At 39.5% G+C, this 18,102-nt stretch overlaps 1 protein-coding gene across 1 annotated transcript in view; it reads left to right on the top strand.

Annotated features, from left to right (window-relative positions):
• TMEM135 (transmembrane protein 135) overlaps positions 1-18,102 on the top strand; it is a 200,957-nt gene that overhangs the window by 158,977 nt on the left and 23,878 nt on the right. The window contains exon 7 of the mRNA XM_068423686.1: positions 17,672-17,713. Within this exon, the coding sequence (XP_068279787.1) occupies positions 17,672-17,713 (42 nt within the window). The remainder of the gene's footprint in view (positions 1-17,671; positions 17,714-18,102) is intronic.

Here is an 18,102-nt window from a genome sequence, read left to right as displayed (position 1 = left end):
CTTTATCCCCCTTTGCATGAGTGACTTGGGAGCAAAAGGTTGTGACCTACAGGGTCAAGAATACTGTGTGGAGTGTTTGAGAGCAGTAGATTCATCAGACAATCCTATTCAGTCTCTGCGTTCCCATTGAAGCTGTCCTGATGCTCTGCAATTAGTAGACACCAGTTACCAGGGATGTTAATGTTCCTTCTGGGTTTTGTTTGTTTTCTCGCTTGTATAGAGTACTGATTACGGCTTTGAGTGTGGAATCCACTCGCAAGTGATTTATTTTATATCTCTAGGATGGGTTCCAGCTGTTTGAGGATTATTTTTTTTTTTTTTTACCCTGGGAAATCTTCGTTTCAGATAGCAGCCAGAGTGGCAAACTTTGAGAAGTTACAGCCAGTTCTTCTTGATAAATATTTCTTTATAGAATGAGAGAATTTAATTTTCTACCTGTCATGAACTTTATTTCCATTTTTATTATCCTCCTCAAAAATCAATTCCAATCTTTTACTCTTTTAAGCATTAAATGAAATGTTCATCAGAGATTTACAAGAACCTATTGAGGAAAGTTAGAACTGAGGATGTTACCAAGTCTGCATATTCGAGGAAACCCGTGGGATGTTTTACAAAAGAATGTGCCCTTGCTTAAGCTTCTCATTCAGAATTTAAACCCCTATTGATACATGGAAACAGACTCCTATTCATATGTTCCATATGATTTGTAGCATCCTAATCCTTGCCATGAATCCTTTCCTTATTCTCAGTATTGTAGACTGAAACACATTATTTCAAAACATGGCTTCTTCACATTTTTTTTGGAAAACGTCAGCTCTTGGTTGATTACAGTTCTAATCATCTCTTTTCACAAGTGCTGTGGGTTTCCCAAATCCTGTTGAAGAGCAGTTTATTTTCGGTTATTTAAAAACTTGTCTTCTGTGAGTACATATTTAAAATTTACCATGAATCTGCACATTCATGCAATTACCTAATTTCATAAACCTTTAATTTCTTCCGCTTTTACCAATACTTATATTTTTTTACCTTCAACTATTAGTATATTTTGGGTGAAACATGTATAATACTGAAACATTGTTCTTAAACAATGATGTATGCCAGTAGCCAGTGGAAAATAATAACATTAAACTTTGGTAAGTGATTGATAGGCTGAATGACCATACAACTGCTATGTCCTGCCTGGTTTACATACTTAATAATAACTTGCCCGATTTAAGCGTAATTTTGTTGACTTGTGGTTGCCATACTAAAGTAAAGCTATTGCTGTAGTTACTTGCTGGATTACAAGTGAAATTTTGAAACTGTAATAATTTTTCTGCAGTTAGCTTCTGCATGAATTACGTTGTATAACTTTATTATAAACACTTGAAATGGTATAGGTCCAAGAATTACCATCTGCTGTATGAAGCTTGTAAAATTGTTTACAGAACGTTGATGAGTATATTAAAGTGGTAAAAAAAGACAAAGAACATGCCACCAGAACTTGGATTCATCTCCACCTAATTACTGCAAATTAAAAATTAATCAGCCTTGTCTAATCTGCTTTCATGGCTTTGCAGCATCCAGAGCAGTCTGTGAGTCAGCATCAGGTGTAGTTAGAAAAAAAGACATGTTCTGGCTTGGGGAGAGATAGATGAAGCAATGTAATCCCCTGAAGAAAACAGTCCGAACGGCCTGGATATTTTACTGTAAACTGAACTTTTTCACTGGAAAGCTGTCAGAGCTGAAGGAATGGTTCATGGTGCAAATCCTTTGTCTGCTCATTTTCTTCCTTTACTGCTAAAACGTGTAGTATTAGCAGGTCCAGTGTGCCAAAATTTGCCTTTGCATATTACACTCTTTAGTTTGCTACATCTTGTTGCCTCTAACAGAATTAAAGGGATATGTCACTGGAAATTCCTGATACTTGTTTATTTGTTTATTTTTGCTTCAACCTTATAAAGGGATCTTGCATCTCAGAAGCAAGACTGGGACATAAAATGAAGCACTCCATAGAGAAAGGGTGGTCTGCTTAACTTGGATGGGTACAAGCACAGCCCACATCTTCATGCTCAGAGTCCTGGGCCTATCAGTCATGCCTGACATCGTTTCTTATGAAATGTTAATTTTGGAAAAAGTACCTGGCACAAGGAAGTAGAACAGTTAATTCCTGTTGGCTGCGCATTTTTGTCAAATAGAAGTAGTGGCAGATGTGCTTTCTGGCCCTTCTACGGATGTCCCTTGGTTGCGTTTCACAACTAAGGCAGTTGTGTCGCTTCTCCAGGTGTGTACTCTGGCCATATGGATTCGCTTACCTGGTTGTGCCTCTTCTGTTGGCCCATCATTGAGGGGCACTGGGCAACATCTGTACTTTTTCTTCATGTTCTCATACTAGAAGTTAAGCTCCAAAACTGACCTTTACTTTTGGATAACAAACACAATCCAACACCTTCTGTTCCCAGACCTGCTAGGATTGCAGCCACATGAAGGTTTGTTGCCACACCATTTTATTTGACTTCGTATTTTCAGGGGCAACCTTAATAAGGTTCTGTAGTTGGTTTAACCTTTGGATATTTGAGAACACCTAAGTAAAGCGTTATTTAAACTTTTCTGTCTCTTAATAGAGAATAAAAGGGCTTAAAGCAATCATGTGAAATTGTTTAATTTTACCTGTACCTTAAGGAAGTATCACTTACTCCATTCATGTCAAATACCTGACTAACTTGTTCTTTAAAATCTCCAGTAATGGAGAGTCCATGACATCCATAAACAATCTATTCCTATTCTTAGCTGTTTTTATCACAAGATTTTTTGAGTGTCTAATCTGAATATATCTTGATAAAACTTTGGTCTATTACTTTTTCTTCCACAAATGTTGAAGAAAACAGATTATTCCCTTCACTTTGTAGTGAACTTAAATAGCAAGCACCACGTCCTCCCAGCTTCTCCCTCTGCCATTCTTCCCTCTTCTTTAGTCCCAACAACCCCAGCTATTTCAAAATTTCCATATAAATAATTCTCGTTGCTCTGTTCTGGTTTCCCTGAAATGAGTCCACCTTGAATTGTGATGCATAAGGAAATTTATTTCAGCTGATAAAGCTGATAAACCTGGTAAAGCAAGAGAATTAATTCAGTGTTTTGCAGGTTGTGGCCGTTCTTCTACATCCCAGAGTAGCTTTTGCTTTTTTGACCCTCCACAGTTCTTATCCTGTATTTGTGTAGTTGATTGTTTCTACGTATATATAATGCACATGCAATCGATGCGTGGCATCCTATTTTTTATGAGCCAGTCTCTTCCAGTTCTAGCTCTTTTCTGCTTGACATTATCTGCAAATGTAATAGGCGTACACTTTTTGCTCTGTCACCTCTCCCATTGCTGACATTATTGAGTAGCAGACATCCAGGAGAGGTCCTTGTGGAGTACCACTTAGTATGTCCTTCCAGTTTGTCAGGGAGCCGTTGATAACTGCTCTTTTACTACTCTTGTCTAACAAGTTTTGTATTCGTTCTAGATACCTGCCATTAGATTATTCTTCCCTGATTGTTTTTAAAAGAAAGTGTAATGTGCTTCAGTGTCCAAAGCTTGAATCAAGTCAGTAGTGTATGACACATACTGCTTTTCCTCTCTAGTCACAAAATGTTACTCAGTGTTAAAAGGGTTTTGGGTTTGGGGATTTTTTTTGGTAAGTGTATGTTGATTGTTAGATGTGTCCTCATGATTGTCTTCCAGGTGCTTACAATGGCTGTTTATGTATGATGGTTTCTCACAGTAGGCACCTTCCTCCTTAGGAAGCCAATTGAATTGCAGTTTTGTCTAATTCCTCCTTTCCCAGACGGTATGATATTTATTGTTTAATTTTGCCTTTACTAAAAATACCTTGTCTAAAGCATCCTGAAGCTTTCTCACTACTGCAGTCCCATTGGTGGCTCATAATCAGTCCATAATTGTCCTTCTAGAAAGTAGATGACTTGCTAACAGGAAGATGAAGATTATGCTACATATTTAGTAGTCAACAAAAGCAGATGTGAACACATCACAAGTATGCTATTAGTTATGCTGGTTACCCATGCTTATCCTGAATTTAAGGCTGAATAAGATATTTTTTTTTTCCCAAAATAGCAACAGTTAGGCCTTATCTATTATAAAAGACCAACTTTCTGTGATTTTCCAATGGCATGTTGATTTTGTGTGAGGTAGGTCTTTGATGGAGACACAAGAGTTCATTTCCATTGAGTTGTTACATTTTCATGGCACGGTAGTGTCATGCAGTGCTAGCCCAGTTTCCACGATCAGTTTAATCATTGCTTTTCTTGGTAGGACCAACTCACCTGGGCGTGGTGTGACGGTGACACGGACAGGAGTGCTTCAGCTTGTGTTCTGAGCTAACTCGATAGATAGCTCCATGTGAGATTGCTTTGATCAAGTGAGTGTACCCTCAAAGAGTTGCCTGCAGAAGGACTGGTTCAGGGGGACTGGAGTAAGGATGTGTTCAGTAGCCAGACTCCCCAGTGCCATACTCTTGTAGGACACCTGACAACCTTCCTTGATAATGATAAAGAGAAGATCCCCATCTTTGCCAGTAATAACTTCCCCTAGAAACTGACCCCATATATGTTGCGAGAAAACAAGAAAAAGTATGGAAGGAAAAGAAAATATTCTCCTATTTGTGCTTTTTATTGTATATATTACTTGGGAACTTGCATGTATTTTTTGTTCCCTGTTACTGGAGCAGTGGCAACTACACAGATGCAGAGTTTGATGATGGCTGTGCCTGATAGAGTGTAGAAGCTGTTGAAAATTAGAGATTTTTTGACTAAAAATGAGTCAAGTCATTAAAGATTTTCTGACATTATTTCTCTGTGACTTTGGTGATATGTTTGCTTATGCAAATAACTGGGATTCAAACTTTGACTTGTAGACCTAAACAAGATTTGGCTCTACCATAGAGGTTCTGGCATGTCTTTATTGAGGCAATGTTAGCCAGTACTTCTGGATAGCTTGTTTCTGTTTTGTCAGTGTCCCTTATTTACCTTGCCAAATAAGTGTACATTTTTAATGTATAAGTTCTGGCTTCTGAGTGTAGTGTCACATGTTTTCTATCTCAAGTAGCTGAAGTTTAAAAGAGGTGAGAAATGGTGAGAGTAGCTAATGGTTCTTTAAAATCTCACAAACTGAACTGGGGTTAATAATACTCATCTTCATCTAATTTTGAGCTATTTTAAATGTTTATCATTCCCTATAAATTTTTTAAAAGACATATAGAGGCTCTGAACACAGTGCCATTTGCTTTTTCCGCTTGTATAGTCTTATTCCTACCAAAGTGGCCATTACTTCTAGCTCCCAAAATTACATCAGAATAGCGTATCATTATACTTCTGGATAACTCCTGGAAGGACAGGGAGTAAAATTGCATCATTTTTAAGGATATTGATTTTTATGGGGGTTACTTATACCCAGGTTCATACAGCCCAAAATTTACCTAAGTGTCTTTATCTGTTGTGTTTTCTGGGTTTTTTGTTATTTTTTGAGGAGTATTTTGCATCTAAAACTTTCTTAAGTTTTATAAGAAATTGGATGGAGGTGAAACAAGGTACAGTTTGAAGTCCAAAGCCACATTCCCAATATCAGACATCACTGGCAACATTGCCACTGTGCTGAAATCTGATCAGTAGATACTAAATACTTGGTTGATCATATATTTTAGGAAAAGGCACATCAGTTGTATGTAGATGTGCATCTTGAAGCATGCTAGAAATGGAGAACCATGTAATTGCATGCATATTTAGCACATGGCACTGAAGAACAACAAAATGTAATTTTTATATATAGACTGGGTTAGGAAAGTAGCAGAAGTTTTCTAATGTTATTTTTCAGCAATATAGTCACACTATATTGTGGTTTTGAAGTGGGTGCATTCTCTCAGCTGCCTGGTGTAATTTCTGTGCTCCGCAAGAAAAGTACAAAAAATGCTCATAATAATATCCCTGTGACATACCTTCCTTCCCCAGCTTGGAAAGTGGGGCTGATATTTCTTTGATTAATCTTAACTCTGATTTTTTTTTTTTCCTTTCTCTCATGTGCAAGTGCAAAGGATGTAGCAAGTGTCCAGAGCTCTCTGTATAGATGAAGTGTAATGGAAATTTGGGTTTTGTTTCCAATCTCAAAGTCTGAAAAGACAACACTCCAACCTCAAAAAACCCACCACAATGCCTCTCCCAGAAGTTTTTTATCTATTGTGATCTGCCAACACGTATGCATTGGATTTAGGGTTTCTGATTTCCTTGATTCAATTCTTGTGTTCATGCTTTGCATCTTGGAGATGCTAGAAATTACCCTGTGAAAATTAGATAAAGAAAGTTGATAATTTCATGAAACCCAGTCAACCCAAGAACGTGGACACTGTGATGGAGTCCAGCCATGGTGGCACTCTCTCTATAGTGATTGGAATTGGCGTAGATACTGTCTCTGGCGTAGTAGTTGTAAGTGCCCCAGTATATTTGCAGAGCGGAATAATTGTGGGAGGTTTTATTGATCTCGTAAACAATGATATCAACAGTGGTTAAATTCCCAGCAATAATTTTTGGAAGGTTATTTTCATAAATATCATGTTCTTTCACTTAGTTAAATTAGTTGCAGAAAGTATTCCGTGTTGTTACCTAATAACAAATTTTTTTTTTTCTTCATCTTTTTGGGGAGATTTTGTGTTTTATCTGGATGATTGAACACATTCTTGGTATGGAGTTAATTTTTTTAAAAGTTGTTTGTTGTAAAAACTCAAAGTTGGAAGGAAACAGAGGTTCAGAAGCCATATTTATGTGATTATTAGAATAAGAAAGGACCAGAAGTCTATCTCAGAGCTGATCCTTCCCTCCTCCGACTGTGACCTATAGACTTGGGCTTTGTGTTATATCACTCCAAGTTTCATGACCAGTCTCTCAACTTTTTTTTTTTTTTTTGGTGATGCAACTTTCTATTTCAAATACTGCACCTGGATCTGCAGTACTAAAAATATGATCTGTTGGAACAGCACTGTAGTAATTTAAGACAAAACTATGTTAGAATAAAGTTTGGTCCCTTGCTACAGTATAAGCCAGCAAGGGAGTTACTCAGGAGTGAATTTCTGTGGTAACACTGAAATTTGATTCTCAAAATAGTGTTTTCTGAGGCTATGCACAAATACTTTATTCACCCTGTGGTTCTTTGAGCACAGTTTTGAGATTTTAATCTATTTTCAAGACTTCCTATGATACTTATGAACCTTAGAGGCATGTCTGCACAGCACCGCATCATGCTGGAGATCTGTGTGTAAACTCCAGGTAAGCAGGTAAATCTGCATGGGGCAGTCATCACAAAGAAATATTACATAGCCAGAAATAAAAGTTTAAGTTACAACAAACTTTGCAACATGGTCATTTAGCTTGAGTGTAGTAACAAACTGATGCTGCCTAGTGCTTACGGCTCAGTACCTAGTTAGAATCATAGAATTGTTTTGGTTGGAAAGGACCTTTAAGATCATCGAGTCCAACTGTTAACCCAGCACTGCCAAGTTCACCACTAAACCATGTCCCAAAGCACCACCTCTGCTAGTCTTTTAAATCCCTCCAGGGATGGTGACTCTACCGCTTCCCTGGGCAGCCTGTTCCAATGCTTGACAACCCTTCTGGTGAAGAATTTTTTCCTGATATCCAATCTAAACCTCCCCTGGCACAACTTGAGGCTGTTCCCTCTCATCCTGTCACTTGTTACCTGGGAGAAGAGACTAACACCCACCTCGCTACAACTTCCTTTCAAGTATTTGTAAAGGGCGATAAGGTTTGAGCCTCCTTTTCTCTAGACTAAACAACCCCAGTTCGCTCAGCTGCTCCTCATAAGACTTGTTCTCTGGACCCTTCACCAGCTTCGTTGCCCTTCTCTGGACTTGCTCCAGCACCTCGATGTCTTTCTTGTAGTAAGGGGTTGTAGTTGTAACAGTCTCGGTGATTTCAGCAATGTTTTGCATTATAGACAATGAAGAACATTTTTGAGTAACAGAATGAAAATCTCGCTTCAAGTCATTACAAATAATATCTCACTGATCTAAAAGGCATGTATCGCCTTCACTCTTCAACCTAACTCAGCAACGGCCTGGGCATGTTCAGAATGACTGTTAATTTCTTTAAAATACATTTATAGCTTTTCAGTTCATTATAAGTTTATTCTGATTATATATGTCAATTTTATTAAATGTCAGAGATATGGGTAATATAATATAAAAAAATAAATGGATCATGTCCTCGTATTCACATTTTCCCCAAATTGAAATAGCAAACAGCCAGACATTTCCCTCAAGTCCAATTATTGGATCATTTGGGGAAAGCAAATGTTGTATCCAGTTCTCTTGAACACTTGAATTAATCAATCAGTCTCTATGAGAGAGGTTTCACTAACTGAAATGTTGAATCACCTGCAAATAGCATGAACTATGTTTGCAGAAAATGGTTCCAACAAGCTTAGCTTCTTTTTTTCTTCTTTTTTTTTTTTTTTTTTTCCCCCAACTGCAGAGAGCCAGTAGAAAAAGCCGGAGGGGAATTTGGCAGTAGATAAATTTAGCATAGGTCTCAGTGTAACATAGAATTACTGCAGATGCCATCATTATTTAACCTGAGCCAAACGTGGTATGAATATAAGATGATTTGCTTTTTAATCTCATAACAGTGTGTGCCTTTGGTGACAGACTGACTGTTCTCTTTGTTCTAACAACAATGAAACGGCATCGGCACAACCTCGACCGCGGGGGTGGACGTGGTTTTGTGCACGCGTCAAGGTACATTTCTGTGTATCCTCCTGCCCCTAGAGGCAATTTGACTTCCCATTTTCATGCCTTCAGAGTTTTTTTGCCATTTCCTATATTTGTTCTGTGCCTGATTTGGAGAGAGTGTTTGGGTTTTGCTGGAGCAGAAGTTTACTGTTTTTTGATAAAACACTTATAAGGAAAAGGTTAAAATTGGGTAGTGGAAAAATGACATCACTTTCCAAAATTTAGCAAACTAATTGAACTAAGCAGATAAAACCTTAACTTCATTGTTTAGTCAGCTCTTTTAATTAATGTTCGCTGCTTCAATTAGCTGGGTGAGGCAGGGGCGCTGATGAAGGGTTGTGAGAAGGGAACGTGGCCATCTAAGTGACTCAGTTGCTGCTCCTGAACCCACAGCACAGCGTTGTTACACAAAGACATGGCAGGGCTGCATCCAGCTAAAATAATGAAAAATATTTTTTTCTTCGCTTTTAAGATCTTTTGAGAGATATTGCATTTACTCAAAAATGCATATTTCAGGAAGCACTAATCTCTGAAGAAATGAGAGTGTTGTAAGTAGCAGGGTAATTAACATCACTAGAAATCTGGTTTCATATTTGGCAGTAACACACAAAACTTGATTAGCAGTCAGATGTGAAGTGTTGATTGATAACAGCTTTGGTTTACAACCCTGAATCCAGTATTGTAATTTAGCTTCAGTATAAACAGCTTTCTTTTCAAATACAGTGTCACATTATTGCCAGAATTGCAGAATTTTTCTTCACAAATGTAATTCCCTGGATTTACATGAAAGCTTAATGAGACCATAGTTCATTGTTGACTACACTGTTTGCCATCTCCATTCAGCCTTTCTTTCCAAGTATTGTAAGTGATGCATTCAGTATAGGTCTAGAAAAAAATGATGTACGTGCTCTACTGGGCTGCTTTTGCTCTTCTTAAATGTCCATATTGGGTCAGTACTGGGACCGGCACTGTTTAACATCTTTGTCGGCGATGTGGACAGTGGGATTGAGTGCGCCCTCAGCAAGTTTGCCGACGACACCAAGCTGGGTGGTGCAGTTGACACGCTGGAGGGAAAGGATGCCTCCCAGAGGGACCTTGACAAGCTTGAGAGGTGGGCCTGTGCGAACTGCATGAAGTTCAACAAGGCCAAGTGCAAGGTTCTGCATGTGGGTCGGGGCAATCCCAAGCACAAATACAGGCTGGGCAGAGAATGGACTGAGAGCAGCCCTGAGGAGAAGGACTTGGGGGTGATGGTTGATGAGAAGCTCACCATGAGCCGGCAGTGTGCGCTTGCAGCCCAGAAGGCCAACCGTATCCTGGGCTGCATCAAAAGCAGCGTGGCCAGCAGGTCGAGGGAGGTGATTCTGCCCCTCTACTCAGCTTTCGTGAGACCCCACCTGGAGTACTGCCTCCAGCTCTGGGGCCCTCAACATAAGAAGGACATGGAGCTGTTGGAGCGAGTCCAGAAGAGGAGGGCCATGAAGATAATGAGAGGGCTGGAGCACCTCTCCTATGGAGACAGGCTGAGAGAGTTGGGGTTGTTCAGCCTGGAGAAGAGAAGGCTCCAGGGAGACCTTCTAGCAGCCTTCCAGTACCTGAAGGGGCCCTACAGGAAAGCTGAAGAGGAACTTCTTACAAGGGGCATGTAGTGATAGGACGAAGGGGAACGGTTTTAAACTGAAAGGGGGTAGATTTAGATGAGATACGAGGAACAAATTCTTTCCTTTCAGGGTGGTGAGACACTGGCACAGGTTGCCCAGAGAAGCTGTGGCTGCCCCCTCCCTGGCAGTGTTCAAGGCCAGGTTGGGTGGGTCTCTGGGAGCAACCTGGTCTAGTGGAAGGTGTCCCTGCCCATGGCAGTGGGGTTGGAACTAGATATCTTTAAGGTCCCTTCCAGCCCAGACCAGTCTATGATTCTATGAATGTTGTTCCTACTTGCTCTTTCTTTGTTCATTTACTTTGTTTTATAATATAGTTTTATATTTGCTGCATTTAATGGTTACAAAAATATGGTCTTGATAAAAGATCATTTTATACTTCAAATACAACTAAAAGAAATGTCATGGATGCATTCTATCACCTCTTATTTAAACACACAAATGTTAAACTATCAATCTGATTTGGAAACACAAGCAATGAGACTTTTCATTGCATTTTGATCCCAATCGCATTATGTATTTAATAGCTTGAAGTATAATTTTCGTAAGAGTTTCTGCTACAATTCTTCTGACTTCAGTTATTTTTTAATCTGATTTCTGGCATGTCTTCTCAAAGCTATGTGTTGTCCGTGGGGTGCAAGATTAGATTTTTTTGTTATAATTGCTCCTTATAATGTTTTTCATAATCCTGGGTTGAATAGGTAAGACCTGTGAGGAAAGATAGAATGAAAATAAATGTTTAATCCAGAAAAGAGGAAATTCAGAGGAGAAAGAATCCGTGTGTAAATCCTTTTTTACCTTAAATTTGCCTCTGGATTTCCTCCACACAAGTCACAAGTCGTGCCTCATGATCCTTGGAGGAGGCAGCTCTGAGTGTGATGGTGATGTGTGCTCTGCCTGTAGCTATCACTGGTTGTCCTGAGGTTATGTGGTCCAATGGGATGGGGCCTCCTACCTGACCCCTGATGAGAGGAGGGGAAGAAAAAAATTTTCCATAAGTTTTTCCATCCCAGTCCTCGTAAAGTGGAGGATGAGAGGAAAGCGGGAGGTTATTCCTGCTCCTGCATCATCAGGGAAAAGTTGGGATATGGAGACATAGCATGAAGGAAGGGCTTAGGTTTGATATTGGGGAAAATGTTAAAGTTAACAGCAGCTATTGCATGGAACAGATTATTTTTGCTCTCTACATTTCCAAGTGCCTTAATATGATGATTGTTGAGTGTCTTGAGATATGTTTCCATCTGGATGGATGGACAAAAATGTATGCACGTGTATAAAGGGGACCATAACTTTGTTCGAAATATGGATGTTCCTTTTGGGTTGAGTTATCTTTGTGAGATATGCAAGTTTTAATGTCTTTAATAAGATACAAATAAAGGTGATTAGTTGAAATAACCATAATTACAAAAGAAAAAGCAATAAAATTGCATTAAATCTTCCATGTTAAAGGAACTTAACCATCTGCGAAGAAAACTTCCTGCATTTTGATCTCCTGTGCCGCATGTAGCTGTAGATCTAGAAAGGAAGCTCCTTTGTGTTTAGATGCTACTCAGTTGCAAGCAGTGGTTTTGATCCAAAGGAATCTAAATGCCTCTCTGCTTCTAAGTAGGGTGCTGCAATTTCAGATTTGATGTGCTTTATTTCCGATAGGAAAATATATAAGCAGGGTATTCATTTTTTTAAGCTGATGTGAAAGTCATGAGTAGCTCCTAAAGTCAGAAGACTATTGTATAGCCATATCTACAAAGATTTTTAGGATCCAGTTTCCCATAGATTTACCTAAATGAGGACCAAAATGTCTTTTTGCAGCATTGTCCTAAACCTCTGACAGCTTGGTGGATTGGGCATTAGGATTAGCACAATAATCATGTTCTTCTGCGGTCACTGAGGAGGATCTAGATACTGTTCAGATAGTTGGAAAGTTCACCACAAGTATGTAATGATAAGTCAAAATAGATTTTGTGGCATGACCGATCATAATTTTTAGAAATCATATTTTCCACTTAAAAATGAAAACGTGTGTTCTTCCACTGGGAAGAATACTAGTGGTACACATTTCTGAACAACCTTTGATTTCAGTTTCCTTTGTCTTATCACACTGGATTGGGTTAGCTCTTATTTTAAATCCACAGATAGAGAATATTTCATTTTAAAGTAACTTTTTTCTACATAGTTACATCGGTGAGGAAGGTCTTACTGGTTTGGAATTGTTTTTGGTTCCCAGAGCCTTTTGGAAAACTACTATTTCCAAAATGTGATTTTATGTTACAGTCACCACATAAACAAATTAGTCTCAAAACAGCTTAGAACTGAGCTTGAACTAATTCTTCCATTTCTCTGATTCAGAATGTACAAGCACGTGTCCCTGAGTCTTGAATTTCTTTATAATCCTGATCTGCAGTGGTACTTATTCTCCACTTTCAATCTCTAATCACAACCTACTTGATTAGCGTGGTGGAAAGTGTCAGACAGTGAGGAGGTATGGAAAAGGTACTGATGGCTTTTTTTTTTTATGAAAAAGAAATGAGCTTTTGAGAACAACATTTAGAGGACAGATGGGGGGAAACACAAAATAGGAGTTTGACCTGCAGGAAGAAAGAGCGAAAGAGGAGATGGAAAAGGAAGACGAGAAATGGATACAGAAGACATCTCAGAAAAATGACGCCTGTTGCTGTTGACTGTTAACACTGGGGAGAAGACAAGGAATGAAGGATAGGAAAACAGGAGGAAGGCGTAGTAACCTCTCTAAGTAGCTTAAAATAGAACACGGATTATCCTCTAGAGTTCAGCAGAGCTCACAAATGAGCGCAGATAGCCTTTAATTCCTAATAGCAAGGGATTTAATAGCGAGCGATATAGCTTGTGTGCTCAGACACGGTCACGTTTCATCACTGTGATCCTCCCTTCTCCGTAAAACAAGACACCTTAACTCGGAAACGTGGTGTCCCCCCCGGCCAATCTTTACGGGCAAATATGCTGCAGTAATATGCCACACATGTCCTGTGCTTGCAGTGTTTCCTTCCCACGTGGCCATAATGAGAGCTCTGCATATAGGAGTTTCTAATTTACTCTTGCCCTGAAGGATAACATAAGCAGTATGGGGATGTTGTTAAACATGGCATATGTTGTTGCTGTGAGCTGCTTTCTCCTTACCAGTTCCATGGGTGAAAAGTGACTTGTTTCCTCAGAAGGGTTCTTGCGCGGGGTATATCAATTGGTCACGGAGAAAATCTTTAGAAGGCTTAGGACAAAGTGTACTAATAAAAAACTCCAAAACATAATTGCTGGCATCCAGCCTTACAGTTCAGTGTGGGAACTTCTCCTTCCCACAGGATGGAGGGAGAGTAGTGTAAGCTCATGTACAGCACCTCTTTACATACACAAACATAAATAATTAGAGTTAGTTCGTGTCTTGTTGGAAGTATAGTTAGTATCAAGCCTTGGCTCTATTCTGTTTTGCTGTTTTCTTTATGAAAAAATAAATGCATGTGGCCGTAAGTTACATTTATGTTATAAATTTGCTCGATTAAAATCGACCCTACTTGCTCATGTGCCAAAATTGTCCCAGCAGGGGAATTTGGAGAAACCGAATTTATTGCTTTGGCTTCTCGATTCTTCTGCTCCTCTGACTCCAACCGTGGCTCTGGCCAAAGCCAAGCTGGAGCAGAGCAGAGCAGAGAATTTCTGCTGTGTGATCAGGTACACAGTGCCCAACGGGGACAACTGGCAGAGTCACTGGTGCCGCTGGCTTTGTACCAGGGGCAAATTCCCCTCTGATGGGAAAATGTCACCGGATTATGCACCCTTTAAATTATTGCTCATTGGGCAAAAAATGGTGCCGCCCTCCTGCATCTTGGAATTAGGTTCCTGGGACATTCAGGGTGGTGGGAATGGTAGCGGAGGTAAGTTACACCGAGTACCTGTAATGGTGTAGAACTCACCCGTTATCTCAGACCTTCCAGGTTGAATAATACCCTAAAAACAAGCTTATAATACACTGCTGAGAATTTTCCCCTCTCAGGGATATCTGGGCACATGTAATGCGTTTTACTGTGCTCATTTGCAGCTTGAATGGCTCGCGGGGGTCAGCAGCGGAGTGCAGGCTTTTTCACCCCTTGAGCAATGAAGCATTGAGTAAAAGTTATTATTACCAATTAGTGGTGGCATTATTATTACCAATTAGTGGCTGCATGAAGCAAATCATTAGTCTTAGTTCAGTTATTAGCAGCCAGGTGTCCATGAAATGTGCCATGTGCAGCTAGCGTTGGGCCTCAGCAGTCACCGTCAAGGCCAGGAACTGAATTTGTGACGTCTCTGCGCTGTCCCTGCATGGGTTTTTGTTGTTCCCCCCAAAAAAGAAGCATGTTTGGAGTCAGCGTGGAGGGTTTTTTGCTGCTGGTGATGCAATATACCTAGTGAGTGAATAAATAAGGCAATTACAGTCTGTAAACCAGTATTCTGCAGCCTTTAATTACTGAATTCATGATTTAAAGCGAAATATTAAAATACAAGTTTTGTTGGTAGTTGCTGCTTCATTTGTAAGACAAAACTTGTCATGTCAGAGAAGGGAAAGTTACAGTACAAGTTACTCTTGATTAAAAGTATTGTTTCTCTAGGGCTCCTGTTTTTGAAATCCTTTAATATGCGATATTTTCACATACCCGTTAGCTCACATAATGACTTCACGCAAGAAATTTTAGACATCAAGCAGCATGAATTAATTAATTTCTATTTAACAACTTAAATAGCACTTTTATACTGTGCTATAATTAAAAAAATTAGGAAGTTAATGGGAAAAAATGGAATTGTATCTTTAGTGTTACTGCCGTATTGAACTACATATTTAACTTTGGTGCATTTTGCAGGGAGATTCATAGCTGTAGCTCTGTAATTATATAGAATAGCTAATAAAATAAGAAAAAAATAATAATAAAATTTCAATATACCAAATACTGCATAGAATTGGCTTTAATCGTGTAATTAGAATAGGCATTACAAATCTTTTTCATGTTTCTTGGAGTAATAAGGAGGGGGTTGGAGTGTTGTTTTCTCTTTCAGTGCTTCAAGTGTCTTCTGTTTTTCTGTATTAGCGGAGAAAGGATGTGACTGACTATTTCTTTGGGAGGCTTTAAAGCAGATGAGTTGCAGGATGGCATCAGGGCGGTGGGGCCGGTCTCAGCACCAGCTGGGCAGGGACATCTGGTGGCGCGATCAAGGAACAATCCAGCACTTGCAGCTCCAAGTGCTGTTGCATTGGAGTGATTAAGGCAAAAAACATCGTTATGCTCATACTGTAATTGCTTTTCTGTTTCGATATTATTCTAGAAACACTTATATGCACGTTTACATTTCAGGTTGTGTATGGTTTTAATTTACTGGAAAAGAAAAGGAGAAACTAAAGTCCTATTATTGAGCTGGCAGCTTGCAGACGTAATGTGTTGAATGCCCTTAGCTCAAAGAGCATTTAACGTACGGTCGACTGGAGATTTAAAATCAAACTTGTGATACCAGACCATGGTTCTGTGGATAGACGGAGTGTATGTAAACCCTGTGCATTTGAGCTCTGATTTTAGTTCTGCCAGTGATTTGCTGTGATCTCTGGGCAAAGCTGATTTCATTTGTTTCAGTCCCTCGCTTACCAATTGTTTCATTCCATCTTTTAGTCCATCTTTCTCTAAAAGTGCTATGATAATTTTCAGCTTCTGAATTCCATAGGTAAAGAATCATAAAAAGTGAAATGTTTACATATTTTGGTTACAATGTTCTATATTAATTAAAGATACCGTGAGCAATTTTATTTGTAGGTGTTTACCTTGAACCCCTATAGGTCATATATATGTGACCAATATTTTAGGGGCAGCCATTTTAAAAGAGAAACTCTTTAGGGTGAATTTTCTGGTGCTGTACGTAACTGTGCCTGATACTTATTTAGCACTGTACACATGGTAAGAAAACCAAGTCCTTGGAAACATCTGTGTTGAAGGCCATACCCTTGGGAAGAGTTTCCCATGAGTGTTTAATGCTGTGACATCTTACCAGCACTGCACCAGGCACCCACCTGGCAGGACAAAGCAAGACTTTCTTGATCTGTGGCCATCTTTCATCTCATTATGTTCTTCCTACTGTTCGTGTGTATCCAGCCATTGGTAGCATGTGTTGACCATACATGGTGCCTTCTGGGACATGGTGTCACATGCTCTCGGGAAGGTTCAGGCACAGACTTTCCAGGGACAACTTGGTCTCTGCAGGCGGAAGGGAAAGGATTGTGTTCATCTACTTCTGCTTACGAAGCTTTTACAACTTCCGTCCTGTCTTCTCTTAGAGTAAATGTGTTCTTGAAATGATGGTGTTGATAAGTTACTAGTTTGTGCTTTCTCTATTGTGTGAGGAATGTGTTGTTACCATGATGTATTCCCCATGCAATTCTATAAAAAGAGAAAGGGAAAAAAGCCCAAGTATCTGTTCTTTGCTTTTCTACCACCATGACACTGAGAAGTCTTCCAGGAAGAATCTGTAGCAGCTGCAAGCTTCAGCTCCTTTCAGTGCATCCTGGACAGAAAAAAGTCAATAACTTAAATCTTTCACAGCCAGTTATGGACTCTATTGTGGTCATTATTCACACAATGAACCTTATAGTCTGTAAGGAAGGATGTATATAATCAAGCTCAGAATCAGAACAACCACTACGTAATTGAAAAACTGGTACTTTCAGATTGAGAATCTTCTTAAAGTAACAAGCTGCAGAGATCAGCACTGTGCAAAGTAGAACAGTTTATCGCAAAGTCAGAATAACTGTACCCTGCAGCTCTTCACAAGAGGGTGGGTATTTTATTGAGGTCCAACCCTCCTTTCTCTCCTTGCAGTAACATTTATGTTTCATAAAACTCATCATGACTTCTTTTCCATAAAGCAACAGTTCTTTGTCATATGAAATCTTCCATTGTCACCCCGGTGGTTCTGTCACCATCCTTTAAAAATTTCTCCACTCTCACTTTGGATAAAAGAGAGAAGCACTGGCATTTGTATGCTGCACCCTTTGTTTCTGAGATGTCCCAAGGCCGTGGTGACAACTGTGAAGTCAGGGATAGCCACAGAGTTGTTTACAGACATGCTGTTTTCTATTAATGAGAAGCTGGTGTTCATCTGCAGCCCTTCCACGTAATATTTAATCCATAACACTTTATACTGTATTTCAAGCAGCTCATTACAGAAAATACTGTTGTGTTTATGTTTCAGGTGCAAAGATGGCTTGAAAGGATTTACATACTCTGCACTAAAGTAAGTAAAGTTTGTGTGAGTACATAGCTGAAAGTGAAGATTTTGAGGAATTGTGCACAGTGGCAGCTGCATTGTATGAAAAGGGTATTCCTAAGAAAAATCATGCTCTTCTAAAACTTTTCCAACTTTTGGGGTATACAGTATTCCTGCCTCTAAATTCGAGACATGGACTTGACGGATGGACCACTCGGTGGATAAGGAATTGGCTGGACGGTAGCACTCAAAGCGTTGCAGTCAATGGCTCGATGTCCAAGTGGACACCAGTGACGAGTGGCGTTCCTCAGGGGTCGGTATTGGGACTGGTGCTGTTTAACATCTTTGTCGGCGACATGGACAATGGGATTGAGTGCGCCCTCAGCAAGTTTGCTGATGACACCAAGCTGTGAGGT

Source organism: Nyctibius grandis, chromosome 2 (assembly GCF_013368605.1).
Source record: "Nyctibius grandis isolate bNycGra1 chromosome 2, bNycGra1.pri, whole genome shotgun sequence".
NCBI lineage: Eukaryota > Metazoa > Chordata > Aves > Nyctibiiformes > Nyctibiidae > Nyctibius > Nyctibius grandis.
This window is presented reverse-complemented; position numbering and strand designations above follow the sequence as displayed.